The sequence below is a fragment of the Ambystoma mexicanum genome, chromosome 5p, assembly GCF_040938575.1.
Source record: "Ambystoma mexicanum isolate Mex_15411 chromosome 5p, UKY_AmexF1_1, whole genome shotgun sequence".
Taxonomy (NCBI): Eukaryota; Metazoa; Chordata; class Amphibia; order Caudata; family Ambystomatidae; genus Ambystoma; species Ambystoma mexicanum.
Genome location: NC_090930.1, coordinates 212742070 through 212768323, shown reverse-complemented (window position 1 = coordinate 212768323; position 26254 = coordinate 212742070). Strand labels below are relative to the sequence as shown.

The following is a 26254-nucleotide window of genomic DNA, read 5'->3' as shown; positions in this document are numbered from 1 at the left end:
AGGGTAAGCAGGTACCTGGGCCTGAAAGAACAGAGGGTGGCCAGGTGCACAGTGCCAAGAGAAGAAACAGATCAACAGGGGAGAAGGGGGGGGCAAAGACAAAGGCAAAGAGGAAGGTCTTGAGAAGTTTCCGGAACCGAAGATGTTTTTCCTCAAGTTTCAAGGTGGCCGGGAGGGTGTTCCAAAGGGAGGCACCAGCCGAAGACAGAGCTCTAGCACCAGCATGTTTTTTTGAAAAACGACTAACCCTGAGGGAGTTAGAATTAGAGGAGCGAAGGGCACGAGAAGGGAAGTAGCAGTAGGATTTCAAGATTGGTAAAAATACATATGGCAACTATAATTTCGCCCACACTTTTGGTTTAAAATAAACAAAGGGTTGTTTATTGCTTTGTTTTTCAGACCCCCCCCCTTGCTTTGGTCTAGGTTGGGAAGTCAGACAGAAAAATTGGAATGCCTTCGGGAATTTTGGATTTCAGGCCCCCCTTACTGAAAGGCCTTTGTTGGTGAAGCTGGATAAAAAGGTTGGACTGATTAAAGAACAAAGACACCCCTCTTCCTTAAGAAGTCGGAGTCAGCTGGACAACAAGGATTACCCAATTAGATTATAGGCTATAGTTTTTAGCACAGACTGGGAAGTGAGCTTTGTTAATTTCGAATTTTAACAAAATTCACTCCGTAGTGTTCTGCCAAATGGGGAATTAATTAAATTAAAATGTTTTGGTTAGTTAGGCTAAGGATCTACACAGTTTTGCCCCCCGCCCCACTATAAAGGGAAGGGATTCAAGGCAAGCAGAGTCCCCCACTGTTAAGATGGATTTCGGAACTCTGTCCTGGTGGGCAGAGGTTCAGGAGGCCAGCCTAGTTTCTTGGAACAGGGTAACCTTCTGGACAAACCAGACCAATCAAGATAGCTTGGCGGCGGTCAACTAGGTCTCAGGAGTGGTGAGGGTGACTGAAAGACCTCAATGAGCACACAGTGTAAAGGGCACTTAGAAATCACTCCCAGTCAGGTGTAGATATATTAAAAATACATATACATTTATTTCAAGGCCTTTGCGTTTCAAAAACACAAATCAAATCACAGTATGAAGCCAACACAATACTATCTAAATACATATATACAAGACCAATGGGGTCTAAAAGGTTAATGCACAAACCTACAAGGGTAAGGAAACAGCCAGTGCAAATAGTCTTTAGCCCCTTCTGCATCCAACTGTCATGACCCTTGCCCCTGGCCCTCATTGGCAAGTCAGCCTTCCAGTTAGGGCCAGGTCAAAGGCCTTAAAACCTCATCCAAGACTCTCTTGGAGTCAGTCCTGGCACCTTTGGTGCCAGGCTCATAACCATCATGAAGATCAACATTAGAATGGGACTATTTACTTGGGACTATTTAACTTGGGAGGTTCAGCCAACATGGAGGCACGCACATGGCTCAGTTACAAGGAACTGAGCTATGCGGTCTAGTCTTTTGGGTGTAGCAGGCCTGGGACTACTTTACCTGGACTACTTTGGGTGTGGCAGGCCTGGAACTATTTTACCTGGACTACTTTACCTGAGACTATTTAAACCGCACGAAAACAGCAGAACATGCTTTGCGTTATTCTGCTGTGGGCAGCGTAACACTCACCATGTCCAGTTCTTTGATGCCAGTTTACCTGAAACCAACGACCTGCAGAGAGAGAAAGAATACTACGAGACTTACCTGGAACAGTATCCTGTCTTCAATCCATTGCCGACTTCAGTTCCACTAACCTGAAGGTACAAACTCCATCATCCGGCACTGCATGCATCCTGGAATACCATGACCTGGAAAGAGGAGAAAGAAAGACAGCATTAGAAAGCGTTTACCCACGTTTCCTCCTGAATGATAAAAACCACACAATTCTTACCTGGGTAGTCATCTCCTGGTCAGTATCATTGCTGGAACATTACGGCGCTCGGCGAGGAACATCGCATCCTGCAAGGAGAGAAAAGACACAGGTCAGCAATATAAAAGGCGAAACAGCGCTGCGCATTACTCACCGGACAGCATCGGGCATACCGCGCTTTCACCTACCGGCCCATGCTCATCTTCAAATTGCATGACAACACCAAAATACCTTTCCGTACCTAAAAGGAAAGAAGCAAGACATTATTATTCGAACTAAGAGAATTGCATATAAACACTGTAAAGCAGCAAACCTACGGAGTTGCAGCAGGCCTGGATTCCCACAGGGGGGCTTGCACCAGTGAAGTAACTGGGTCGCTGCTCGCCGCCCACATCTATGCGCCCCTGCCACGAGGAGCAGGATGGAGAATCCACCTTCTACAATATTCAGACCCATCTTTTACCAGAGGCCTTACCAAGGGACCGGGAGAGGGTTCGATAGTGCAAATCATCCAACCAGGGATGGTTGGCGTCCCCGTGGATACCAGGTGAGCGTAACAGAGCGCAAAGCTTCAATAATATTATCCACCGAACGTCATGGAGACTTCAGAGACTGACCAGTTAGTTCAGTTGTTGGGACAATTACGCGCTGAAGTACATTCAGCCAGGCAAGAAACCAAAGCTCTTAGGAGCGATTTGATTGTTAAGAAGGATCGTACCGGCGAAATAAGTATGCAATTGCTCCAATCACAGGCAGGACAGACCCCATTGCCTGGTAATATTCCGCCAGCACCTGTACCAACTTCTTCCACCAATCCAGTACAAATAACCCTTCCTGGGGCAGTTCCTTTAGCTCAAGAAGTATGCAACGTTCATGAACCAGTGTCGTCTTCATTTCCTTTGCAGACCTGGGGCTTTTCCTAACGACCAAGCGCGGGTTTCTTTTGTCTTGTCATATCTAAGTGGCAGTGCTGTGGTTTGGTCAGTAACATGGTAAATCAGGATAACCCGTTGTTACATGACTTTGGGACTTTGGGGGTTTCCAGATGGAAATGGAAAAACTCTTTGCTCGTCATACCCAAGGCCAAGCTTTAGACAACAAACTTTTGTCACTCCGTCAAGGAAGTCGAGACTTGCTTACATATAAAGCAACATTTAACAGACTAGTCGTTGATGCTGAGTGGCCTGAGGAAAAAAGGATCACACTATTTCGTAGGGGTCTACGAGGGGAACTAAAGGATGTCCTTGTTCAAGTGGTTAATCCACCTAAAGACTGTGCAGAATTCATCAACCTTGTGGTGCAATTAGATCACAGATTACATGACTGAAAAGCAGACCGGATAAGGTTAGACATTCGAGCTGTGTATGTCCGGTCAAAGGATAATGTTCCACGTACATTAGAAAACACGGTAGAACCCATGCAAATCGGAGGTGTACGGCCCTCTTTAACTAAAACTGAAAGAGACAAGAGAAGGCAACAGCAATTATGCTTATACTGTGGAAAATCAGGCCACTTCCTCAAAGAATGTCTGGTGAAACCACCAAGGAGAACTGTTGGAGCCACAGAGAAGTAAGATAATAACAAGGAGTCGGAAAACTACCAAGCCCGGCAAGCATCGAGGTCCACTTGTTGAGTGAGAAGGATGAGCCACAGACCTCACACTTTGCATTACTAGTGATTTTGATCAATCACCATCAACCGTCTCGGATGCATGCTGTCGAAGCATACATAGACAGCGGAGCAGTTGGGAATTATGTAGACCAAGATCTGGCAGCACAGATGGGGCTTCTCTTATGCTCAAAGTCGACTACTGAAAAAGTTACTACTGTTGATGGGACAGAAATAGCTTCTGGACCAGTAACCCAATGTACAGCAGCACTAACCCTACCGTGCCAGGATGGACACTGAGAATCTATTGCATTCGATCTCATCAAAGCTCCTCAGTTTCGACTAATCTTAGGGATACCATGGTTGGTAGCTCACAACCCTCTAATAGATTGGCGTGCCAAGAAGTTGGCCTGTTCCGATGATTGTGCTCGCACCTGTTATTACCAAGAAAAGAGGAAAACAGACTTATGTACATCTGCTACTCCCAGTACGGCGGCGATTGTACTAGGTGTGACTAGTACTCTACCAAATGAATACCAAGATTTTCAAGACGTGTTCCAGAAAGAACAAGCCAATACTACGATTGTCAGATCGACCTCATACCTGGTTGCGCAAATTCCTTGTGGTCAAATCTATGCACTTACTGAACCAGAAAACCTCCATTTGAAATCTTATCTTGATCATTACCTGGCAAATGGATTTATCCGCCCATCTAAATCACTGGCAGCCAGTCCCTTATTCTTCGTACCAAAGAAGGAAGGAGATTTGAGAACTTGCATCAACTATCGCGCATTAAACCAGATCACAGTAAAAAAACATTATCCACTGCCCCTTATTCCCGAATTATCGGATCAAGTCAAAGACGCCCAAATCTATACCAAACTGGACCTTAGGGGGGCGTACCATCTTGTTCAAGTGAAGAAAGGAGACGAATGGAAAAACGCCTTTCGTATCAAAAACGGCTTGTATGAATGTAAGGTAATGACTTTTGGACTTTGCAACCCTCCGGCTGCATTTTAATACTTTATGAATGATGTTTTGCGGGAGTTAATCGATGTTTGCGCCCTGGTTTACATTGATGACATTTTAGTGTATTCTACTACAAAAGAAGACCATGTCAGGAATGTCCGCTCCATCCTTACTAAACTCTGCCAACATAAACTGTATGCTAAACTCGAAAAATGGTCTTTTCATGTCACCGAAGTGGAGTTCCTCGGTTTTATCCACACACCAAAAGGTATCAGAATGGATAGGCACAAGGTAGATGCCATTCTTAACTGGCCATCACCAACTTCATTTAAAGGAATCCAGAGTATGTTGGGCTTTGCAAACTTTTACCGCCCATTCATCCCAGATTTTTCCCAAATAGTGCATCCAATTACATCACTATTGAGAAAAAACAATAAAAAGTTCCATTGGACCGAAGAAGCAGAGAAGGCCTTTCAAGAACTTAAGAAAAAATTCACTTCTGCGCCGGTTCTACGGCATCCTCGCCCAGACCTCCATTATATAGTTGAAACAGATGCCTCTAGCATGGCTATGGGAGCTGTTCTCTCACAAAGGGACCCAGGAACTGGCCAGTTGCACCATGTGGCCTACTGGTCACGAGAATTCTCACCTCCCGAACTCAACTATGCTATCACAGACAAAGAACTCTTGGCTATAAAATCAGCTTTCAAGGCATGGCAACACTATCTCCTTGGTGCTAGACATACTGTCACGGTCATAACTGATCATCGAAACCTGCAATACCTAAAAACAGCAAAGGCTCAATCATCCCGTCAACTGCGGTGGGCTCTTTTCTTCGCTGAATATGACTATGTGATCACCTACCGGCCAGGAGTCCGAAACGGAAAGGCTGACGCCTTGTCCCGCATGGGTGTTGATGAACGCTCACCGTGTCCAGTTCTTTGATGCCAGTTTACCTGAAACCAAGGACCTGCAGAGAGAGAAAGAACACTACGCAACTTACCTGGAACAGTATCCTGTCTTCAATCCATCGCCGACTCCAGTTCCACTCACCTGAAGGTACGAACTCCATCATTCGGCACTGCATTCATCCTGGAATACCGTAACCTGGAAAGAGGAGAAAGAAAGACAGCATTAGTAAGCGTTTGAATGAAGAAAGCCACACAATTCTTACCTGGGGAGTCATCTCCTGGTCAGTATCATTGCTGGAACATTACGGCGCTCGGCGAGGAACATCGCAACCTGCAAGCAGAGAAAAGACACAGGTTAGCAATATAAAAGGCGAAACAGCGCCGCGCATCGCACATTACTCACCGGACAGCATCGCGCACACCACGCTTTCGCCTACCGGCCCATGCTCATCTTCAAACTGCATGACAACACCAAAATACCTTTTCATACCTAAAAGGAAAGAAGCAAGACATTATTATTCGAACTAAGAGGAACATAAGAACTGCATATAAAGACTTTAAAGCAGCAAACCTACGGAGTCGCAGCAGGCCTGGAGTCCCACAGGGGGGCTTGCACCAGTGAAGTAACTTGGTTGCTGCTCGCCCCCCACATCTACGCGCCCCTGCCACGAGGAGCAGGACGGAGAATCCACCTTCTACAATATTAAGGCCCATCTTTAACCAGAGGGCTTACCAAGGGACTGCGAAAGGGTTCGAGAGTGCAAATCATCCAACCAGGGCTGGGTGGCGTCCCCGTGGATCCCAGGTCAGCATAACACCAACACACTCCTAACTAAGAGGCAGTCCAATCCCTAAGAAGAGGGGAGCCTAATGCTCAAAAGTACAACAATGCAAGCGCAAGTGGTAGTTCCTATGGGCAAAATGGGGTCTCTTCAGGGGTCTGTAGCAGCTAAGGAAGGTGGGTGAGGCAATGAAGAATAGGTTCCCACTATTCGAGGAAGGTCTCCACTTGAGGGCAGAGTCGATTCCAACAGTTGGGAATAGTTTGCTAGTTCGCACTAGCAGTGGAAAGGAGAGGGGCCCCCATGGGCCACTCGTGCGTAAAAATGGATGGAGGTGCTAGGGGCCACCGGTTAGGGTTGTGATTACTCACCGACCCCTGGGGCACTGCAGACCAAATTTCGGCAGTCGAGTCAACTTTGGCTGCAGGTTCAAGTGCGGCAATTTGGCGGCACTGCGGCTTTCAGCGACGAAGATACAGCGATGATTCCCAAATGGGACAGTGGCGATTTCTCCGCTCCTGGTGGGTGGATAAGGCCAGTTTCACTGCAGCAGGCTTCAGGGGCAAGAGGGGCACAAATGCAGTGCACCTGCAAAGGTTGTCACCATAGCTGACTGACAAAGTAACCGCATATGCTCCGGTTCGGGCGCACTCGTCTCACTTCAGACCTTGGAATGCCAAGTGTACGAAATTCGGTGTGAGGGTGCTGTGAACACAAAGCTAGCGATATACTAAGTTTCGAGGGCCTCCTCAAAACGGCGGCAGAGACAGAGCAAAGGTCCTGCATACGCTGGTCAGCCCACTGGTTGGCCCAGGAACACTTCCGAGAAAGCTTACTTGCAGGGTTTGATGAAAGTGCCGAGAATAGTTGGTCCCACTATTCCAATGGGTAGAAGCATCTTCACAGACCTTCTAGGATGATCAGATGCAGAGGGGTCCCACGGGACGACAGCAGGCTCAGGGTGCCACACCTTCCAGCGGTTCCTCGACTCTGCTTCTTAGCTTCAGGATACTTGGATCCTATCCTTCATTCAGTGAGAACTCCAGAGATCGACATGGTATGGGTGTTTGGGGGCTTCTCTTATCCAGAATCTCCTTTGGGCCAAAACGAAGAGGACCCAATGGGAGATCTGCTCACATACAGGCATACCATACGTGGACCAATCACAGACCACAGTGTTCCCATGCATTCACAGCACTCCAGAATCTCTGGCACCCATGATGTGTATTGGGGACAGACACCCGAGCCCACATTATGGAGGCACACACACAAGACATGCAGTAGCCTGTGAAAGCTTGGCATTTTGTGGGAAAATGCATGCCCAAATAAGGACTGACCTGGGTCGGCTCGACCTGGGAAAGGCAAAGGGGCAAGATGGCCAAAGGACAGGACAAAGAACCTTGTGGCATGGCCATTTTGTAGCCAGGCCACATATTCGTGCCAAACACGGTAATAGCGGTTTACCTGGCAGGAAAGGATTAGAATTACATGAAAAAATAAGCTGCCACCAGCCCTGTCCATGACACATCTGCACATTGCCTAAAACATCCTTTGAGAGTATCTAGGGCCTTTGGAAATGACTAAGAGACCCAGGTTTACTGTACTGGAAGGTACATTATACACTTGTAACATATTGCAGAAAAGTTGCAACATTGGAAAAGGACTAAGGGAAACAAAGTCTCCCAGTACTGACTGTCTTAAGGGCATGTCAGTTTCCCCATAAAAAGTGAGCGAAAGCCCAGAGGAGCGCAGCAGAAGTCTGGGCTCCCCTGGCAAAGTCAGACTAGGGTGTTAAACAGCAGCAACAAAGTTGGGGGGTACACAACTGGAGGTTAAATTACACATACATGGAAATCTTTCCTAACAACCCACCTTTTGGTTTTTCAGGGCTCAGTTCTGCTAACATAGCAAGCCTCTGTTTAAGGTTCAGGAAATCCAGCTGCATCTCAGGACCCTCTGGAAAGATAGGGTAGGGGTCTGGTCACTCCACTCTCAAAGATGGCCTCCCGGTCTCCACCATAGGACCCAGTCAGCTTTGAGGGCTTCCTAGAGATAGACAGCTCCACCCAGATGCACTCTCCGCAATCTCCTCTGGTGTCTCCTTAAAGCTGTCAGATGGTAAGTTTCAGCTGCCTTCCTGATGGTCTGTCTCTTCTCTCTGTCCTCCTGTGTTTCTCCTTTTTCTGTCTGTCTGTCCTAGTGCAGTCGCCCTTATATAGCAGCGATGACACCACCAATTTTACAATCTTGGGGAAGTACCCTGCAATAATCCCTGCCACTAGGATTGGACAATTACCCTTCTCTCTTCTCCAAAAACCAGCCTCCAAGTCAGAATTGCTTTAGGGTTCTGGAGCAACATATGGCCATTCCCATTTGTCATCATCCTTTGTTCTCCTCTCAACGTTTTGGCAAAAAAATAGTTATGTATCACAACTTCATATTTTTAATAGCAACTGCCATACTAAACATATTTGCTGTCTCCGGGAATCATGGGGAATTAGATAAGCCAACCACTAAATCTGTATCATGTAGCACGGCCATGTGGAACCTTTCTGCTGTTTCCATAAAAAGCACAACAATTATGAATATGTAAGTTATTAAGCATATCCCTAATTTCAATTTCCACCCACTCACCAACTCTCACATTTGAAACATGTTCAGATCAGCCAGAAACCTAGTTTAACTGGCCCTTAGAGTTCCCAGGGTCACAGGAAGATGAATTTTATATCCCCAAAATCGCCTGGAAATTACATTAAAAATGGTACATAGATGAAATCCATCCACCTTATGATGGCTGAGAAAAAGGCCCAAATTATAATAGTCCTTTTAAATAAATTTAAAATGTTCTTCAGGGACAAAAGGTCCTGTTCCTTATCGTTTTCACTAGGTCAGCCTGTGCCTGTGCCTTTATCAGTCTCCTTTGTGTTGGGAGCTTGCTCTTTGAAGTGAGTGCCCCCATTTTCAAACATATAAGTCATGCTAACATTTGCTTTCAGCGCCAGGAGGGTTGGAGAACACTGAATTTCTATACTTTTAGCAGGACATTTTTATTGCGGTTGGTCATTAGATGGGAGATGTGACATCCAGGCTTGAAGTGCGAGATGTCCTTGTAAAGTTTTGCCCACAGCCAGCAAAAGGGTCTGTCTCGGGCAGACATTGTTTTCATGAACACAAAGTGGCTCTTCAAATGTCACTGGAGTTTTGTGGGTGAAACATAATATACATTGCTCTTTGTCAACCCACACATCTTGTTTTGTTTTCCTGACACTTTTCTGTGAGCAGTGATATTGTTTTCATTTTTATTTTTTAAACCGTTTTTATTTGCACACACATGTGCAGGCCATTTTTATTTTCAATGTTTAAAAATCATGTTTTCCATGTGACAGGGGTCTTTGATTCCTCATTCTTTTGTAAATTAAAATGCTACTTGTCCATTGATAATGACAGGTAAGACCCTTTCCACATGGCTCTTTACTTTACTTGAAAAACAAAAACAAAGGCCAGGTCGTTTTTTGTTTGTGTTTAAAATCCTGCCTTTCGTGTGCAAGGAACTTCTGTTTCTGGCCTTTAAATGCACCCCACACTTGTTAGCAACATGCACACGATTTGCAATCCAAAAATGCCTGGCCTTGAGCCAGCTGGGGAGGAGCCAAGTTTGCCAGTAAACATAAGAAACAAAAAGAACGGAAGAAGCGAGAAAGCGTGCCGACTGTTAGGGAGAATTCTCTTATAAGACTAATTTCAACCTAGTGAGTCCCCCAGCAGCTTTGCTGGATTTTTTGGGGTTTGTTTTTTCTTCTGCTAAGAGTGAGACTCTTTTTACTCCCACTGTATGATTTGAGATATGTCTCTGACTATTTGTGTGCTTATGGGCTATGGGGTTTCTTTCTGCTCCATAGGGTATCATCTATTTTTTATGTGTGTGTTACACAGCACCCTCTGTGCACTAACACAGGGGTGTCATAGTGACCCCCAAACACAGACTCCATACCCTGGGACTGACTACTGTCTCCCAGGGCATGTAAAGTCACCACTGACTTTACTAGTCCTAAATTGTGAACAGAACCAATACAAACCATCATATTGTGGAAGTACTGGAAGGGGTTGATTAAATTGCCCCTGGGCCTGTTTTCAAGGGGGCACTGTCCAGTCCCCCCTTGTCGAGTTTCTGGCTGGTGGCAGTGGTTACCACGCAAAATATTTCACCGGAATATTCTATATGGGATTTTCCCATTGATTTTAAACACACCACTTTTTCGTGCAATGTTAAAGATACCGCCGGTTTATTTATTTAATATTAAATTCACGGTTGGGTCTTTTTGCCAGAACTCTTTTCTAAAATGGCGTTCGTGTCCGTCTCTGTAACTCTGACCAAGGTCGAGCCCTTTGTTTCACTTTTTTGGCGGGCTTCTCCACAGAAGCCCTCCAAAGGGTGCCACTCTGTCTGGGTTCCACAGGATGGGTGGGGAGGGGAATTGGCACCCTGGACTGCGTTGCCTTAGCAACTCAAGTCGCACTCTGCTCTTATTGGCCGGTGGTTGAATAGGGGTTTTTCTGCATAAAAGCAGGGCCTTTGGGACTGGAACTTCAGAAGTCGCCACAGGACTTAAGACTCCGAAGAGGGAAGAAGCTGAGCCATCCGCAACGACGACGCCACCAGTGAAGCCCTGCTGCAACTACCTCACCACTTTCCCGACGACAAGAGAAGATCTTCTGCTGGACGAGTCTTCTTCCTCTGAGCTGGTGGGACCAACCAGTTCGCCCTTTTCGCCTTCCAAAGGCGTCTCTTGGTCGAATCGCCCGTGCCAAGCACCCCGGAGGCCGGATAGCCAAGCTTCACCACTTTGACCGCGAATAAAAGGAATGCACCTTTTATCGATGAACTCCGCGGATGGTTTCATCCCTGTGCAGTGCAACGACTCCACGTTTCCTCCTCGACGAGATCCTCTCTTCCCCTGGTTGAAACAACGAACTGAAACCACTGCCAGGAACAACTGCCACCGCTGGAGCTTCCTCTCTGTTTAAGGTACTGTGTCCTGCCTGGCCTCCCTTTCTTCGGTTTGCCCAAGGTGACCCTTAAATCCTTGGCTTGCCAACTGGGTTGGCCCCAGACCTTCTAACTTTACCTTCTTGAATCACCCCAACCTCTTTTGAACATTCTGCAAAGACTATTAGTGCATTTTTAAACCGTGTGATCGTGGGCACATTTCGCTTTGCTCCCTTTAAAGTGGGCCTGGCCTATGAACTTTGGCTCTACAGTCTATACTGCCTTTATTCTCTTGCTGAGAACTCCTAAAAGTGTTGGGACCTGTTTTATTTCTATGCTCTGTCTTTTTCTCTCCCTTTAACTGAACTATTGGGAGTGCCATCAGGTTATGCGCTCACATCTGTGTTAACAAATCGTAGGGTTTTAACTTTGACTTGTCTGATAGTTTCAAGGGAGGTGTGTATACTTTACCCGACTGTGTTTAACTTGCTTTTGATTTAGGGTGCTAGTATATTGCCTAAAGTGTGTTTTAAAAAATTATATACTTTTTATACAAAGCTCTGGTCAGTGTTTGTTTGCTCTACTGTGTTTTTAGCCCTATTGTGTATACTCTATATACTGCCCTACTCTTCTTGAGAGAAGTCTGACTGCTCATCCACAGCTACCAGGTAAATCTGGGTGGTGCAGACTGCTACCAATTGGGTTTACTGCTTACTCCTGTAGTCTTAATCTTTTTGCAGTGCTCCCTAAGGGAACTGCACAGGATTCTGCCTAACGCCGACATCCAATAAATGGGTGCCGCCCAGCCACTGTAGAGGAAAAAACGTGCAGGCTACACTGTAATCAGTGGGGGAAGAGCAGGGGCAGCTTACTCTGCGTAATCATCTGGGGATTCCACATTTAAATGTATATCTTTGACTCTGTAAAACAGCCCAGTACCGTACCTGTTGGGATGACATCCCACAAGTATGTAGGAAAGGGAAAATGATGCAGGAATAAACTAGTATCACAGAAAAAAGTTACAGTACGTTAGCTCATTGGGTAAAGCTCTTGCTGTGATCTATGTGTGATCTGCAGGGTCACAGGTTCAACTCCCTGCAAGGTTGACTCAGCCTTTGATCCTTCCAAGATCGATAAAATGAGTACCAATTTCGATTGGGTAATAATAATTGTATGTAAACATGTTCTATTTAAAGCACTTTGGATAAAAGCGCTGTATAAATAAGTTATTATTTTCATCATTAAATAGATATGATTTCTGTAAAAACATTGTTTGCTCTAATAAACATATTGGAAATAATGCCAGATTCATGTCACCAGACAGCACAGCCACTGACATTACGACGTAGAATTAAGGTCTCAAAATTATACGAAGATCACAAACACACATTAAGGCTCGTGTTCATATGAGCTGTAACGTGAATGCAAGGCGTAAAAGCATTGCGTAAGGCTTTTTCACCTTGCCTTCATGTTATGGCTCATATTCAGTCATTTGTGTGCCACCTCCTTTCACTACGCCATACATATGTTTCAGCATCTGCACAGGCATGGATTTTCATGCCGACGCAGATGCTGGATATCCCAATGCACCAGCAAAAATTAGCCAGACCCCACAGGGATCCAGTGTAAACGCTACATGCCTTTTGAGCATGGAAGGGAGCGTGTACGATTACAATTAAACCCTTCAAGTCGGGAGGGTTTCATTTCAATTGGGAACACTGGGAACACTGCTGACCATGCACGCATGTTGGGGAGGGTTTCATTTCAACTGGGAACACTGCTGACCATGCACGCATGTTGGGGAGGGTTTCATTTCAACTGGGAACACTGCTGACCATGCACGCATGTTGGGGAGGGTTTCATTTCAACTGGGAATGACAGCTCCAGATATGGCATTAAGGGAAACCTTTGCAATGCTGTTAAATCTATTTACGCATTCATATATTAATAAAAATCAGTAAACTTAAAAGGTAATATTTTTCATGAATGATGGCAATACCTAACGCGAAACTGAAAACTTAGGAGGCTGCCTTCACCTGATTTTCAGGTGTAATGATGGGTTATTTCTGTATGTGGCAATGCTAGAAAGAGAAAGAAAGCAGACGTACTCTCCAGCTGAAAGTAAGCACTGCTTCTCATCCTGCTTCATGCGCGGCCGGCCCAGTTTCACTTTAAGTGGAGAGGTTGGTGACTTCTGGGATGCAGGCTGGATGAAATGCGCAAAAAGCTCCGTCTGCTTCAGCAGGAACTCGAACCTTTTTGATCGATCAGTTTTCTGGGATTGAAGTGAATGGAAAAAAAAGATACGCTTCTTAATTAAATTGAAGAAAAACATGACGGTCACCTTTTACTTATCATTTATTCATTAAGCATATGTTGTACAGAATTCATAAAGCGTAATTAACACCATGTGTTTTGCCTCCTGGCCAAGCTAACCCAGCCGACAGCATATGCAGAGTATGAAAACGGGGATAAACATTAGCAGATGTATGATTTTTGATGTTTACAGGAATAAAGAAGTCCTCTGTGGATCTAATATGAATTGGGAGGGTGTCCCACATGGAGGCCGAGTAAAAGGAAAAGAACGTCCACCCGGAAATGCTTTTTTACAGCCCTGTATTAAGGTAAAAAAAAAGCCTTTGTGGGAGAAAGGAGAAAAATGATTAACACAAGAGAAAAATGAGTAAGTGAACCACAAATAAAAATAACACTAGCCACGTCATGCTGCTGAAGCCCTTGTAAATAATCTTTTTACAGCAGACTTCCTACGGTTTCAAGGCAATGATTAAAGCTTTCTTTTAAAGGTTGTTGGACGCTCGCAGCCGATAGCCGAAGTATCAGCCAACCTGTGGGCGAGCTGATGCGTAGAGGAAGCTTCAACAAAACCCAGCATCTCCTGCGAAGTGCCTGCACAAAGTGCACAGACAAATCCGGTCGCAGAGGAGAGCGGAGCATCAGATAACCTGCCGTGGGCAAGTTGACGTGCAACGGTGCATAGAGGAGGCGCCCACACCACTCTGCATCCCGGGCGAATCCACTGTGGTGTTGGAAGCCATATGCCTGTGAATGCCAGTGAATGCCTGGATGAGGGCGCGGGGCGCTGTATGGGGCTGAGTGCTAGCGCGCTATAACGACATGTCCAGGCAGTGTCGGTATCCGCGCGTGACTACCCGCTTCCATGCAGGAAGTTCATGAGTGCGCACTTTGCTGTTGCCAGCCACCATGCAGTGCGGGACATGGCGGGAACACAACATGCCTCTCCTTTTTTCCTTAAACAACCATTTACATTTTTAGCCGGAATATGCTGTCCCCCAATGTTCCTTTTAACACACAGTCACTCCGTTTTCCAGGGAGCCGAGGTGCCGCCCTCAGGGTGTACCTGCCGTGTTGCTGAAGTGACCTCTTGGCTGTCGGCTGTTTGGACTTCCCCTGTAGGGCTGGCAGGGGAATCAGGTTCTTACTTGCAGGCTGGGCCAACCACCATATCCTCTTCTGGGTCTTGGTGATGGTGTGCAAGGAGGAGGATAGCTCCTGGGCAACGTGCTCGCCTTGGAAACAAAACGACATGGAGCGACACGGGTTCGATCCCGGGTCCGCGCTTGGAGCGACACGGGTTCGATCCCGGGTCCGCGCTTAGAAACCTCTGGGTATTAGGCGCGTTAGAAATAACCAATCACATTATATCACGTGGAAAAACACCTAAACTAAACCTAAATCTAAGATAGGAGAAAGCTTCGACCATCAAATGAAAAATAAGGCAGTCCTTGTATCAAAATAAAAAGGACTATACTTAAAAAAAAAACTATTGCCAAATCCTTGCAACTAATTACAGAAATAGTGTGGGATAAGTTTTTCAATAAAGAAAGAAGTGTTCACAAATAGTAAATCCGGATGCAATTGCCAGAGGTCTCCCTTCCCCATGTTTTGAGCACAGGACAAAGTGGATCTTCTGAGCACAGTACACACTTGAGCTTTCCCAGCACGAGCCGACAGTTCCGTATCAACTATCAGGTTCTTCGATGGTTAAGTCTCTTCAATAAAATGTCTTTTGCCGTCAAGGCCTGATGTATTCAACAAACAAACTCAAAGTTCGGTTCATGTATACTTTGGGGGATGGTTTCACCCCTAGGTCCCCCTATTCCGGGCACAGACCCCTTTCAGACGTTATCCTCCCTCCCAGTGGCATAACACAAGATCTGGGGGCCCCCCTGCGAGCCATGCTGAGGGCCCCCCCAACTCGGCAACAAATCACAGGTGCGTCACACTCTGGGCCGGCCAAGATTACCACGCCTGCGCAAAATGCACAAACATGCTGCTGAAGGGGTATGCCGCACACTGCACTAGGAGAAATATATAAATATATGTTTTAATGCAATATACAGCACACTTTCTGAGAAAAATTGGCTAAAAAGCCACAATGTTTGGTATTGTTTTGGGTAACACCGAGCCAATACATGCAAATCAGCAACAGTGCATATGAACATTAATGCTTTCCTATTTAAAATGCCATGCCACAATGAAAACAGGTCCAACTAGCTGCACACTGTAGAACAGTGTATACACGTAATGATACTACAGTAAGGCATGCCAGGCCACATTTAGACATACCAAGACTGGTTGCACCAAAATACCAGTCGAAGCAATAAGACTCATCAAGAAGAGAGCCCACATTCGAGCCTGCGTCTCTGCAGCCTCTAACATCACGTCCAAACTCTTTAAAATCTGCAAGGCTCTGGCCAATCCTGTTGCGGTCTCTACCTCTCCTGTTCCCTCAACAGGCCCTCTGTGCGGCTTTGGCCTCTTGCATCTCTGCTAAAACTCAGGACATCCTGTCCACTATCTCCTCTTCCTCTTCCTCTCTCGGCCCCCCTTTGGCCATCTCTCCCTCTCCTCCTCCTTTCTCCTCTTTCTGTCTAACACCTGACGAGGTTTCTAGACAAGTCCCATCTATGGAAGTGTCGTCGAAACAGGTGCTCACCCGCTCCTCCAGAACCATCAAGGACCATATTGACACCCTTGCTCCAGCCTTGGCCGATTTCTGTAATCATTATTTTGCCACTGGAACTTTCCCCTCTCCCAAACTCTTGGAAAAGCTGGCCATCTCCCAGCTTGCTCTCCACACTGAATCTGTCGGTTGTCTCCATGACCATCAGTCTGGCTTAAGAGCTGCCAGAGTCATGGAAACTTCTCTCCTGAACACCTGTGAAGATCTGATCTCTAACCTTGATTCCAGGATTCCTTCTGTCCTCATCCTCCTTGAACTTTCCTCTGCTTTCGAAATGGCCAACCACGCCATCCTGATCAATTGGCTCTTTGAGAACCTGGGCATCATGGATCAGGCACTGGAGTGCCTGACCTCCTTCCTCTTGGAACGCCCCACCTAGGTCCAACTTGGTCCCTTTCACTCCTCCACCTCTCTCTACCAGTGGCCTTCCCCAGGGCTCTATCCTCTCACCCTGGGTTTTCAACCTCTACTTGGCCCCTTTGGCCCACCTGATCTCTACCTTCTCCTCTAACATTCAGTGTTATGCGGATGATACTCAGCTTTCCCTTAGGCTCCCCTCAGCCTACTCTCCTCTCTCACTCATTCCTGGAGTCATCTTCAACTACACTCTCTCTTACTCTCCACACATCTCAGACGTTGCCAAGAAATCCCACTACCAGCTGCACCTCCTCAAAGGGACTCTTCCCTTTCTCACTTTCCCCCAGAAGCCCACTGTTTCCAGAGCCCTAGTTCTCTCTGGGCTGGACTACTGCAACAGCCACTTTCTCAATCTGCCTTCCTCTACTCTCCGCCCTCTGCAACTAATTCAGAACAGGACTGCAAGACTTATCCTTGGCCTCAAGCCCAGGCACCGTATCTCTCCGGCCATTAAATCTCTACACTGACTCCCGGTGGCTGCAAGGATCAAGTTCAAGACCCTTTGTATTGTCCACGAGGCTTTCTGAGGCAGGGATCCGCACTACATCCAATACTCTCTTCCAAAATACCTTCTTTCTCGAGCCCTAAGGGTTAGATGCTTCTCCAGGCAGAGAGTGGGGGGGTTGATCCCTCTCCCCTGCAGGTTCCTCCCTCTGGAATGGCCTCCCTGCTCCTCCCAAACTTGATCTGGACCAACTCAAGTTCCGGTAGCAGCTCAAAACGTTCCTCTTCTCCTCTGCTTTCTCTCTCTCCCTACCCTGCTGACCTACCTGATCTACCTCTCGGCTGTACCAACTGGTTGCTTCGCTACTCTCAGTCTCACTAAGTCCAGGCTCTTTCTTGATCAGTCACCCTTGCACTGCCTTCGGGCCTACAAGGCAGTTAGGGGCTGTAACTGTAACCCTACAGTCCCTTATTCTCCTTGCACTACCCAGAGCCGCACTGCCCTGGCTGATTTTACTCACAGCATTGCTGTGATGTTTTCCCCTCCCCTCTCCCTTCCACTTCCCCCCTCCCTTTCCCCTCGCACTTCTCGTTCTCGAACTTGCACAATCTGAATGACACAAGGCTTAGTAAGATCATTTGTCTTGTCCTCCCTCTGTTTTCCTTCCCTTGTCTTGTCGTGCCTAAAAACACTTGTGTACAGGCGCGTTATATATGACTTATCATATCATATCATTTAATTTTATCACAGATGGGCAGAAAAATATACAGTGCCGCAGTGAGAAACAGCTAGACTGGCAGAACCCAAATGCCAGTCTAGCCAGGTAATTACACTTAGCAGAACTGCTTTATCAGAAATGCTCAGTTAAAAAAAGTCATACCAAACTGAGGAATGACTAGACTGGCTGCACCAAAATGCCCCTCTAGCCACTAATATGCCTGCTTAGCATGGACATGGACGACCATTATGATTTATTGCACAATCCCGCCCCTCCACACATCCCCTCTCCCTCCATCCCCTACCTCAACCTCCAAAATCAGCTCATCGGCCCAGAATTACCTCCACGTCCCTCTTCCTTGTCCCAGTGCTTACATATGAGGTTCCTTGCCTCATAGGTAAGTACTGGGATGAGGAAGAGTGGGACTAAGAGTAATAAATATTACAGGTAGCTAAGTCAGGCATTACCTTTATATACCTCTACCTCATCCCAGTTCTTGTGTATGAGGCATAGTACCTCATACACAAGTACTGCCTCATGCACAAGTACTTGGATGAGGGAGAATAGGGCTAGTAATCAAGACATTAAACACAAGTAGTGGTGCAACACCATTGAGCTGACTGGGCTTCAGCACTCCCCCACCCCCTGAAATTGTGGGCTTTGTTGACTTGACCTGGCTGACCTACAGAGCAGCTGCCGGACAGAAAAGGACACAGATGTTAAACAGCACCTGGGTTTCGCTGTTAACAAGGGGCCGGCCCAGCAATTACTAATGTAGAGCATTTCACTGTTAGTGTCTGCATTCAATTGCCACATTTTTTAAGCAATTGAAATTGAGATGTGGGTTTAGTACGTGCATGCCAGGGGAGTGACTGGAAGGTTAGAGAGGGAACAGGAGACCAGTCATTCTAATAGCAGTCTAAAAGTGGGTGCTTTCAGACTTAAAGGAGAGAGTAAACTGCCTGTAACATTGAAGCTGCACTAGAATAGTCTCATTAAAATGCATAAAGAAGTTACATGCCCCCACACAAATAAGTTTGCTCCTCCCCACCACATGTGAAGTTAGCACCTCTCCCAACATTTGAAGGGTTAGCCACCCTGAAATCTAGGTTTGCTTGTAGACCCCAAACACAAGTACACACCATTCACCTTATACACACATGCACACCCAGCCATCCATACATTTAAGTGTGCACTCTTTCACCATACAGGCACACCCAGGCAGCCACCCATACATTTAAGAGTGCACCCTTTCACCATATAGGCACACCCAGGCAGCCACCCATACATTTAAGTGTGCATCCTTTCACCGTACACACACATCCAGCCACCCATACATGCGTGTGCACCCTTTCACCATATACTCACACAGGCAGCCACCTATACATTTAAGTGTGCACCCTTTCACCATACACTTACACAGTCACCTATACATTTAAGTGTGCACCCTTTCATCATGCAGGCACCCTAGGCAGCCACCCATACATTTAAGTGTGCATCCTTTCACCAACCAAGCACATACGCATACCCAGCCACCCATACATTTGGGTGCACTCTTTAACCATACACTTACAGACGCACACGTCATTGGGTTGAGGGGAGCCATAATACTTCAAAAAGAAATTGTTTCTTTTTGAAGTCATTCTAACTTCATAAAGACATTTTTTCCGTTAAGGACTGAACCATAATGGAAATAATTTCTTTATGAAGGCTTAGTGACTTCAAAAATAAACTATTTATTTTTTTAAGTCATAGGGTTTCCCCACCCCATGACATGGAGTCCTGCAGCCTAGGGTCTTCATGTCATAGGGTGGGGGTAGCCCCCGGACTTCAAAAAGAACGTTTCTTTTTGTATTCACTCTGACTTCATAAAGAAATTATTTTTGTTACAGAACTAATTTCTTTATGAAGGCAGAGTGATTTTTTTTTACTCCAAGTGGGGCCCCCTCCCAGGACATGTGGTTGCGGGGACCCCACGCACTGCAGGGCTGCGGTGGTCCCTGTTACGCCAGTGCTCCCTCCTTTGGGTTCACAGTGGCTTTTCTTACTTTTATGAATCTTAATGTCTATTTAAACAGTTCTTTGTGCTTTGCCCCTTTTGTTGGCTTCCCTCTGCCGGATTCACTCTCGCCAAGTTTTACAATACACTGTTCATATGCTCATTTCACCAAGCAGGACTCATTTCCTTAAGCTTCGCAATCATCTGTCGGTCAAAGACTTTTAACGGTACAGATGATTTTACCAGACCCCCGTATGACCACTTTGACCTCTTCTTGCCTCTTCCCGAGGGCTTCTGGTTACGGTAATTTCTACCAACGAGGTAATCACTCGGAGTTTCCTGCCTGAGAACCGACGTGGTGCCGGGCTCCTCTGTTGCTGGTTTTCCTGTCTCTTTCATCAATAGTATCTTTAAGCTTCTACAAAAGTTCAAATTAGCCGTTGGCTATTTATTGTTCAACACAGTTCAGTTTCGTATTGGCACTTCCCTTGATTCGCTTGGCTTTCTTCCACTTTGGAGTCAAGGTTGGTACCACGGAGACAAGTGTCTCTCCCCAGCTAGGTTATCAGCAGAGGAGGGTCTTGTGTACCGTTGAAATCTGCTGTAACACAAGCTGGCTATTGTTCGAAGTCTTATGATTCCTTCTGCAGAGGTTTTACGGGCCTTGGTCGGAAAGGGAAAGGTTGTTTCTCTGCTGGTCACCCCCTCGGTCTGCGCCGTCTTTCTCCTCCTCTTGAACTGCAGTGCCGAGTTAGCTCTCACGCAGTGCGGTCTGCATTGCTCGTCTTGTGCTCAAACTTTTTTCCATGTGGGGAAGGGAAAGGGCTGTCAAGTGTGTGTGATTCTGGTCAATTGTCTGACTTTGCCTGACCCTTGTATTGGGACATATCAGGTAAATGGCTCTGGTGTTAGTCTGTTGTCTTCCGTGTTGTGCAAAAGTGTTCTTGTCGGGAAATGGGGGGGGGCAGTGTTTTGGAATATTCTACGTGGTAGGATGGGGAAAAGGAGTTGAAAGAAGGGGATACCGTGTCTCACCCATCGGTGTCCCACTCCCCAACGACTCCCCATCCAGGTTATCCTCCCTCACTGGTCCACCCCCAGGAACTGGATCCAATAGTTATGGCCGTGTCCTGGCCACCTGGATGACGGATTCCCAGGGACTAGCATGGGAGACATCTTCAGGTTTCTCACAGCTGCCAGTCTCATCGTTTTCCTGGATGTAAGTTTGATTGCGGCTTTCTCTCCACATTGTCTTGGGGACTTGTTTGAACCAAGATGCATTCCTGGTTATTGTCTCGCCGGCTCGGTTGGCCATTACCATGTTCCTTTCTGCCTGTTACTGTCCATGGGGTGGTATCAAACGGGATTGGCAGCTTTGAATTCTGCAGGACCAGTACCTGATTGCTGCCCATGTGGCCAGTCTCTTTGGATCCTCGCTTTGCACTCATCTGTTTGTTGGCCTTGACTCATTTGGTGTCGGTCGATGCCTTTCGCACGTTTGCTGCAATGGTGTGGTACTGAGGAGTTCAGCATTGTAGCATACATCAGATCAGTTGGGGGGGGGTTGGATGAGGTTGGCAGTGTTTACCAGTAGTTCCCCAGGAAGCGATACAACTTGAAATTCCATTAATTGTTTTGTGTCTTTGCTATTCGCAGCACCTTGTTGATTGTTGTCATGAAACGCTTGGTGTCCCTGTTTGCTTGGGGACACCGTGGCGTGATGTAGCGATGGTGTATGTTGAGGTCATCCAAGTTCAGTTCTCTTCCTTGGAAAGGTGGGCCATTGTCACTTTGGGCAACCCATTTGTGGCATTTTCTCAAGCGCTGGTATCACTGCTTCTACCGCAGTCGACTGTATTACTACCACTTCTGGTAGCGTGAATAGTCATCAATGGCTACAAAAAGGTAAGATTCTTCTTGTACAGAGCAGAAATATGATGCTTATTGCTTCCCATCGTGCTGTGCCTCTCGGGCCTGACTGGATGGATTGCGGCCTCGGAGGCGCGCTTGCGATCTGGAATAGGAGACACAACGATACAGCGCTCTCCACTCTTGTGTCCAGTTGTGGGAAGCACACTCTGTTTCGTATCCGGACTTTGATACTGACGATATCCTGGTGTCCCTCGTGTTCGAGAGTAACAATCATGCCTTGCAAGCTGAGTGCTATAACTATGCGTGCGCCTCTCAGAATCAGTCCATCGCTTGTAATGGACAGCTCATGTCGGACTGTGAACACCCCTGATAAGATACAACTCCGTCTTTAGAGTGGTTTTGTAGTATGCCATGGTAGTGTCAGCGGAAAGAGAGTCCTTGATACACTTGTAAGCCTCTTGACATTGAGGGCTCCACTCAGATTTGGTGGTTGACTTGGTTAATTCTTTCAGTGGCTCGGAAATTGTAGCTAGATTGTGTATGAATCTACAACAATAAGTGGCCATGGCCAAAAAACATTGTACTTCTGTGGGCATAGGAGGGGCTGCCCCCTTGACATCTGCGACTTGAAGGGGACGACAGACCCCCTTCCTGTTAAACACAAATCCAACGAAAGTCTACTCCTTCAGAAATCTGTATGGGCCTCATTACGACTCAGGCAGTAAGGGTTTTACGACAGCGTAAACAGCGCCGACCCTTACCGCCTGAGTACGAGGTCCCTTAGCGCCATGGCGGATTTAACACCTGCTTTTAGCAGGTGTTAAAATCCATGGCGCTAAGGGACCATGGAGTTAATTACGCCACCGTAATTTACGGTGGCATAATTAACGCCTTCCCCACTCCCATTATGCCCTATGGGGCAAAAATGGGAATGGGGAAGGGTAAATGGGGATTGGGGACTTACCGCCCCGCCAACCTCGGAATGGGGCGGTAAGTCCGCCAACCACCATGGCGTAAACGTAGTTTACGCCATGGTGGTAAAGTCACGGCCCAGGCGGTAACTTACCGCCTGGGTCGTAATGAGGCCCAATGTCTCTTGTTGGATAGTCAACCCAGGCGTTTTCTAACCTGTCGAGGACAGCCGCCAATCTATGTAGGTGTTCCATTTTGCTCTTTGTGTGGACCAAAATTTTGTCACTGACATTTAACACCCCTGAAATGCCTTGGAGAACTGGCTGGATTGCCTGTTGAAATACCTCAGCGTGGATGAGATCCCAAAGTTCAGTTTTTTGTATCTTCTCAGCCCAAGGTGCATTGAGAAAGTGGTAATGTACAGTGAGTCTTAATGCAGCTTTAGCTGGTGGTACTCTGCGTTTAAATCTAGTTTCGAGAAGACCTTTGACCCCATCAGGTCTGCCATGATCTTGTGCAGGGTTGGGGTAATTTGTCTTTCACAGCTGATTGCCGCGTTCAGCAGGCAAATGTTGATGCATACGCAGACCTTTCCAGGTTGCTTTGGCTTTTTGGTAACTACCACGGAGGGTATGGGTCCTGTCACCTTTTCTATAATGTCCGCCTTCTCTAGCTCTTGCAATTCCTTTGCGACTAGGTCTTGCATATGGAATGTTATTCTCCTGTGTCGCACTGCTTTTGGCTGTACCATTGTGTCGATATGCAGCTTGATGAGTTTCCCCTTCAGACACCACATCTCCTGGAGCAGGTTGGGGTGTTTTGCTAACAAGTCTTGTATGTCGTCTGTGTCGGTGAGGTCGCAGATGAACTGAATCAACCCCAGGTCTTCTGAGTTCCAGCTGAGGAGACACTCTATGCTGGCGTCAACAACATAGATTTACGATTGGATCTTCGTGTCTCCATGACAAGAGTCGTCCGATAATGCCCTATGTTGGGTACAGGTGTCTTGCAGCCATAGGCATATAACTTTGTGTCTGTTTTTCAGCATCGGCTGGGGCCGCTTCTTCTTGAATGTTCCTACTGGCATGACGTTCACTGAGGCTCCTGTGTCGCTGGTCATTATTGTGTCTTGCCCATGAATTTGTACGAGACATCTGGGTCTCTTCTTCTTCGATTGTCTTGTCCCTTGCTCCAATGCTGATATCATGTGTACCGTCGCCCTTCCCTTCGTGTGCTTCGCCTCGACCATTGCTACTGTTCTGTCTCCTTCATCTTCCGACTCCTTGGAAGAGGTGCTGTCTTCAACCTCAACCTGACTGGCTTTGGCCTGTTTTTTTTCTTCTTGACAGCGTGTACTGGGTCTCGGTTCTGCGTTAGTGGCCCGAAGACTGGCAAACCCATGCATAGTGGTCAAGGTGGCCACATGCGCTGCACGCAGTCCCTTGTGCTGGGCAGTTCTCCTTGCTTTGGCTTGGCCCGCCGCACCAACCACAGTCATTCGGGCTTGGTATTCTTGGCCGCCACGCAGGGGCATTGCTCAGCTCTCTGCCATCTCTTCTGGGTAGGGCAGCTGGCGATTTGAGCAATTCTACATGTCGGGACTAGTTGCAGCTTCTGCAGTTTGGTGTTCATATGAGCTGCCATGGCATGGGAGGGGTCCCTTTGCCATCCGTATTCTAAAATCCTAGCAAGGGCTAAGCCCTTCTCGCTCAGTATTATGTGCCTCTCCTTTTCAGACTGCAGGCCATTATTTGGCACTTGATCTCTTGGTCGACATCCGCGAAGTTGCACAATAAGGCTAGTTGTCGTGGGGGCGTAGCTAACCGCCATGTAGAGTGGACGCGTCTTCGGTGAGCTCCGCTCGATGGGTAATGATAAGCCGCCCTACGGGACACCGAAGCTTCATCCGAACCCGCTGAAACATCATGAGAGCTACTGAAGCCTGGGAGAGGTCCCGGGGCTCCCCACACACGAGGGTTGAAGCCCTAAAGACCTAAACGCGGCTCGCGAAAACCCGCGTAACTCGAGGCCAAGATGGCGGCCTCCTCTTGCTGAGCCCGGGGAGTCCTGCGCTGGCCCAGCGATCGGCGGAAGCGGCGGACCTTCACTGCGCTTCGGAGAGGAGGAGTATCGGAGAGCGGTCGGGAGGAGTCCTGCCGGGCTCAAGACCAGCCCCGCTGGAAGCAGGTGCAGCGGAGGCGCTGCCTGGGCCGCTGGGGCGCGCCGTCGGCCCCGCAGCGGAGACCGGCGAAGATCAGGGACCAGACCGGACAACGGCTGCCCTGCCCCGCTCCTGGACTCATCCCGCCGGGGGATCCTTCGGCGCCGCCCAACCTGCCGGGCCTGCGTCGTCGACCGGAGCGGCTGGAGGCGCCCGCCGGCCCCGCAGCGGAGACCGGCAAGATCGGGGACCAGACCGGACCCGCCTGCTGAGGTGAGGGAAGAGAGAGGGGGACCGGTCTGAGTGCGGACGCCGGCTGCCCTACCCCGCTCCTGGACTCGTCCCGCCGGGGGATCCATCGGCACCGCCTGCCCTGCCGGGCCTGCGCTGCGGCCCGCCCGGCTGCCCGAGGGGGGAAGCGGAGGCGCGCAAGCCGACCGGAGACCGGGAGTGGTCTGGCTGAGAGGAGGGTTCCCCCCCTACCTGCCTGGGGACCCGTATGAGACCGCAATCGCTGCCTGGAAGAGAGGGGATCGACTGGTACTGAAACTCCATCCACCTGAGGTGACCGGAACGGGGGCCCTCCCCGCGCGCCATAATCCAGCCATATGCCAGTCCCTTCTACGATATCCTCAACGCCGGACACTAGAGAAGGAGCCCCACCACACGCAGCGGAGTGCTGCCCCAAGCCGGGCCAAACCCCGCACCCCTCCCCGCGCAATACACCTATGTCTCAGACGGCGCTGGCATAGAGGCGGATTGAAAGCGCCCCGGGGAGACTGGGGGAGCTGGCGACTGTCCCCCCGCGGTGCAGGACCACACACCTCCCCATCCGGGAGCCGGGGGCTGGGGCGCACCAAACGCCTTCACATATTGAGGCCGGGACCACACCCGGGGCCACGACCTGGAGCTTTTGTCGTGGAACCCGTCCCGGCGCCTGAAGGTCACAGAACCGCAGGAATGTCTGGCCTGGATAAATCAACGGGAAGGGGAGCTAGGTCCAAGCAGCGACAGACCACCCTGGACGCTTATACAGATAATGAACCCCCCGACCCCGGGTGTCCAGACACGGCAACGGCAATTAAGGAAACAGGCCCCACCGTAGCGCCAACTGAAACCAGCAACACCCAACTCCTGGAGGCCATCACATTATTCCAGGCAACAATGGTGAACAAAATAGATGCTGTGGCCATAGATCTGGGCCTCCTACGCCAGGACGTCCGCTCCCTAGCGGGCAGGACCGAGGCACTTGAGACCCAGGTACGGGAAAACACTGAAGCGAAAACCCAGCTCCTGCACGACGTGGATGGCCTGCGGCAGAGGGTCAAGAACCTGGAGGACAGGGCAGAGGAGGCCGAAGGGAGGGCTCGCCGGGATAACATCCGACTGCTTGGCGTACCGGAGGGCATCGGGGCCCAGACCCCACCAACTACATAGAGAACCTCCTGCTGCAGGAGATTGGAGCAGAGAAGCTATCGCAGGGTTTCTCCATCGAAAAGGCACATAGATCACTCGCTAAGAAACCTCCACCAGGCGGCCCACCTAGGCCTATGATAGCAAAAGTACTAAACTACAGAGACCGCGAGATCATTCTAGCATT

General features: G+C 48.2%; 1 protein-coding gene across 3 annotated transcripts in view; it reads right to left on the bottom strand.

Moving 5' to 3' along the window:
* Nucleotides 1–26254, bottom strand: part of LOC138480867 (probable global transcription activator SNF2L1) — a 1964402-nt gene that overhangs the window by 1527677 nt on the left and 410471 nt on the right. For 2 of the 3 annotated variants that reach the window (XM_069612650.1, XM_069612651.1), the window contains exon 3: nt 13234–13400. The exons of the other annotated variant lie outside the window; for it this stretch is intronic. In XM_069612650.1, the coding sequence (XP_069468751.1) occupies nt 13234–13400 (167 nt within the window). The remainder of the gene's footprint in view (nt 1–13233; nt 13401–26254) is intronic. 3 annotated transcript variants of the gene reach the window in all.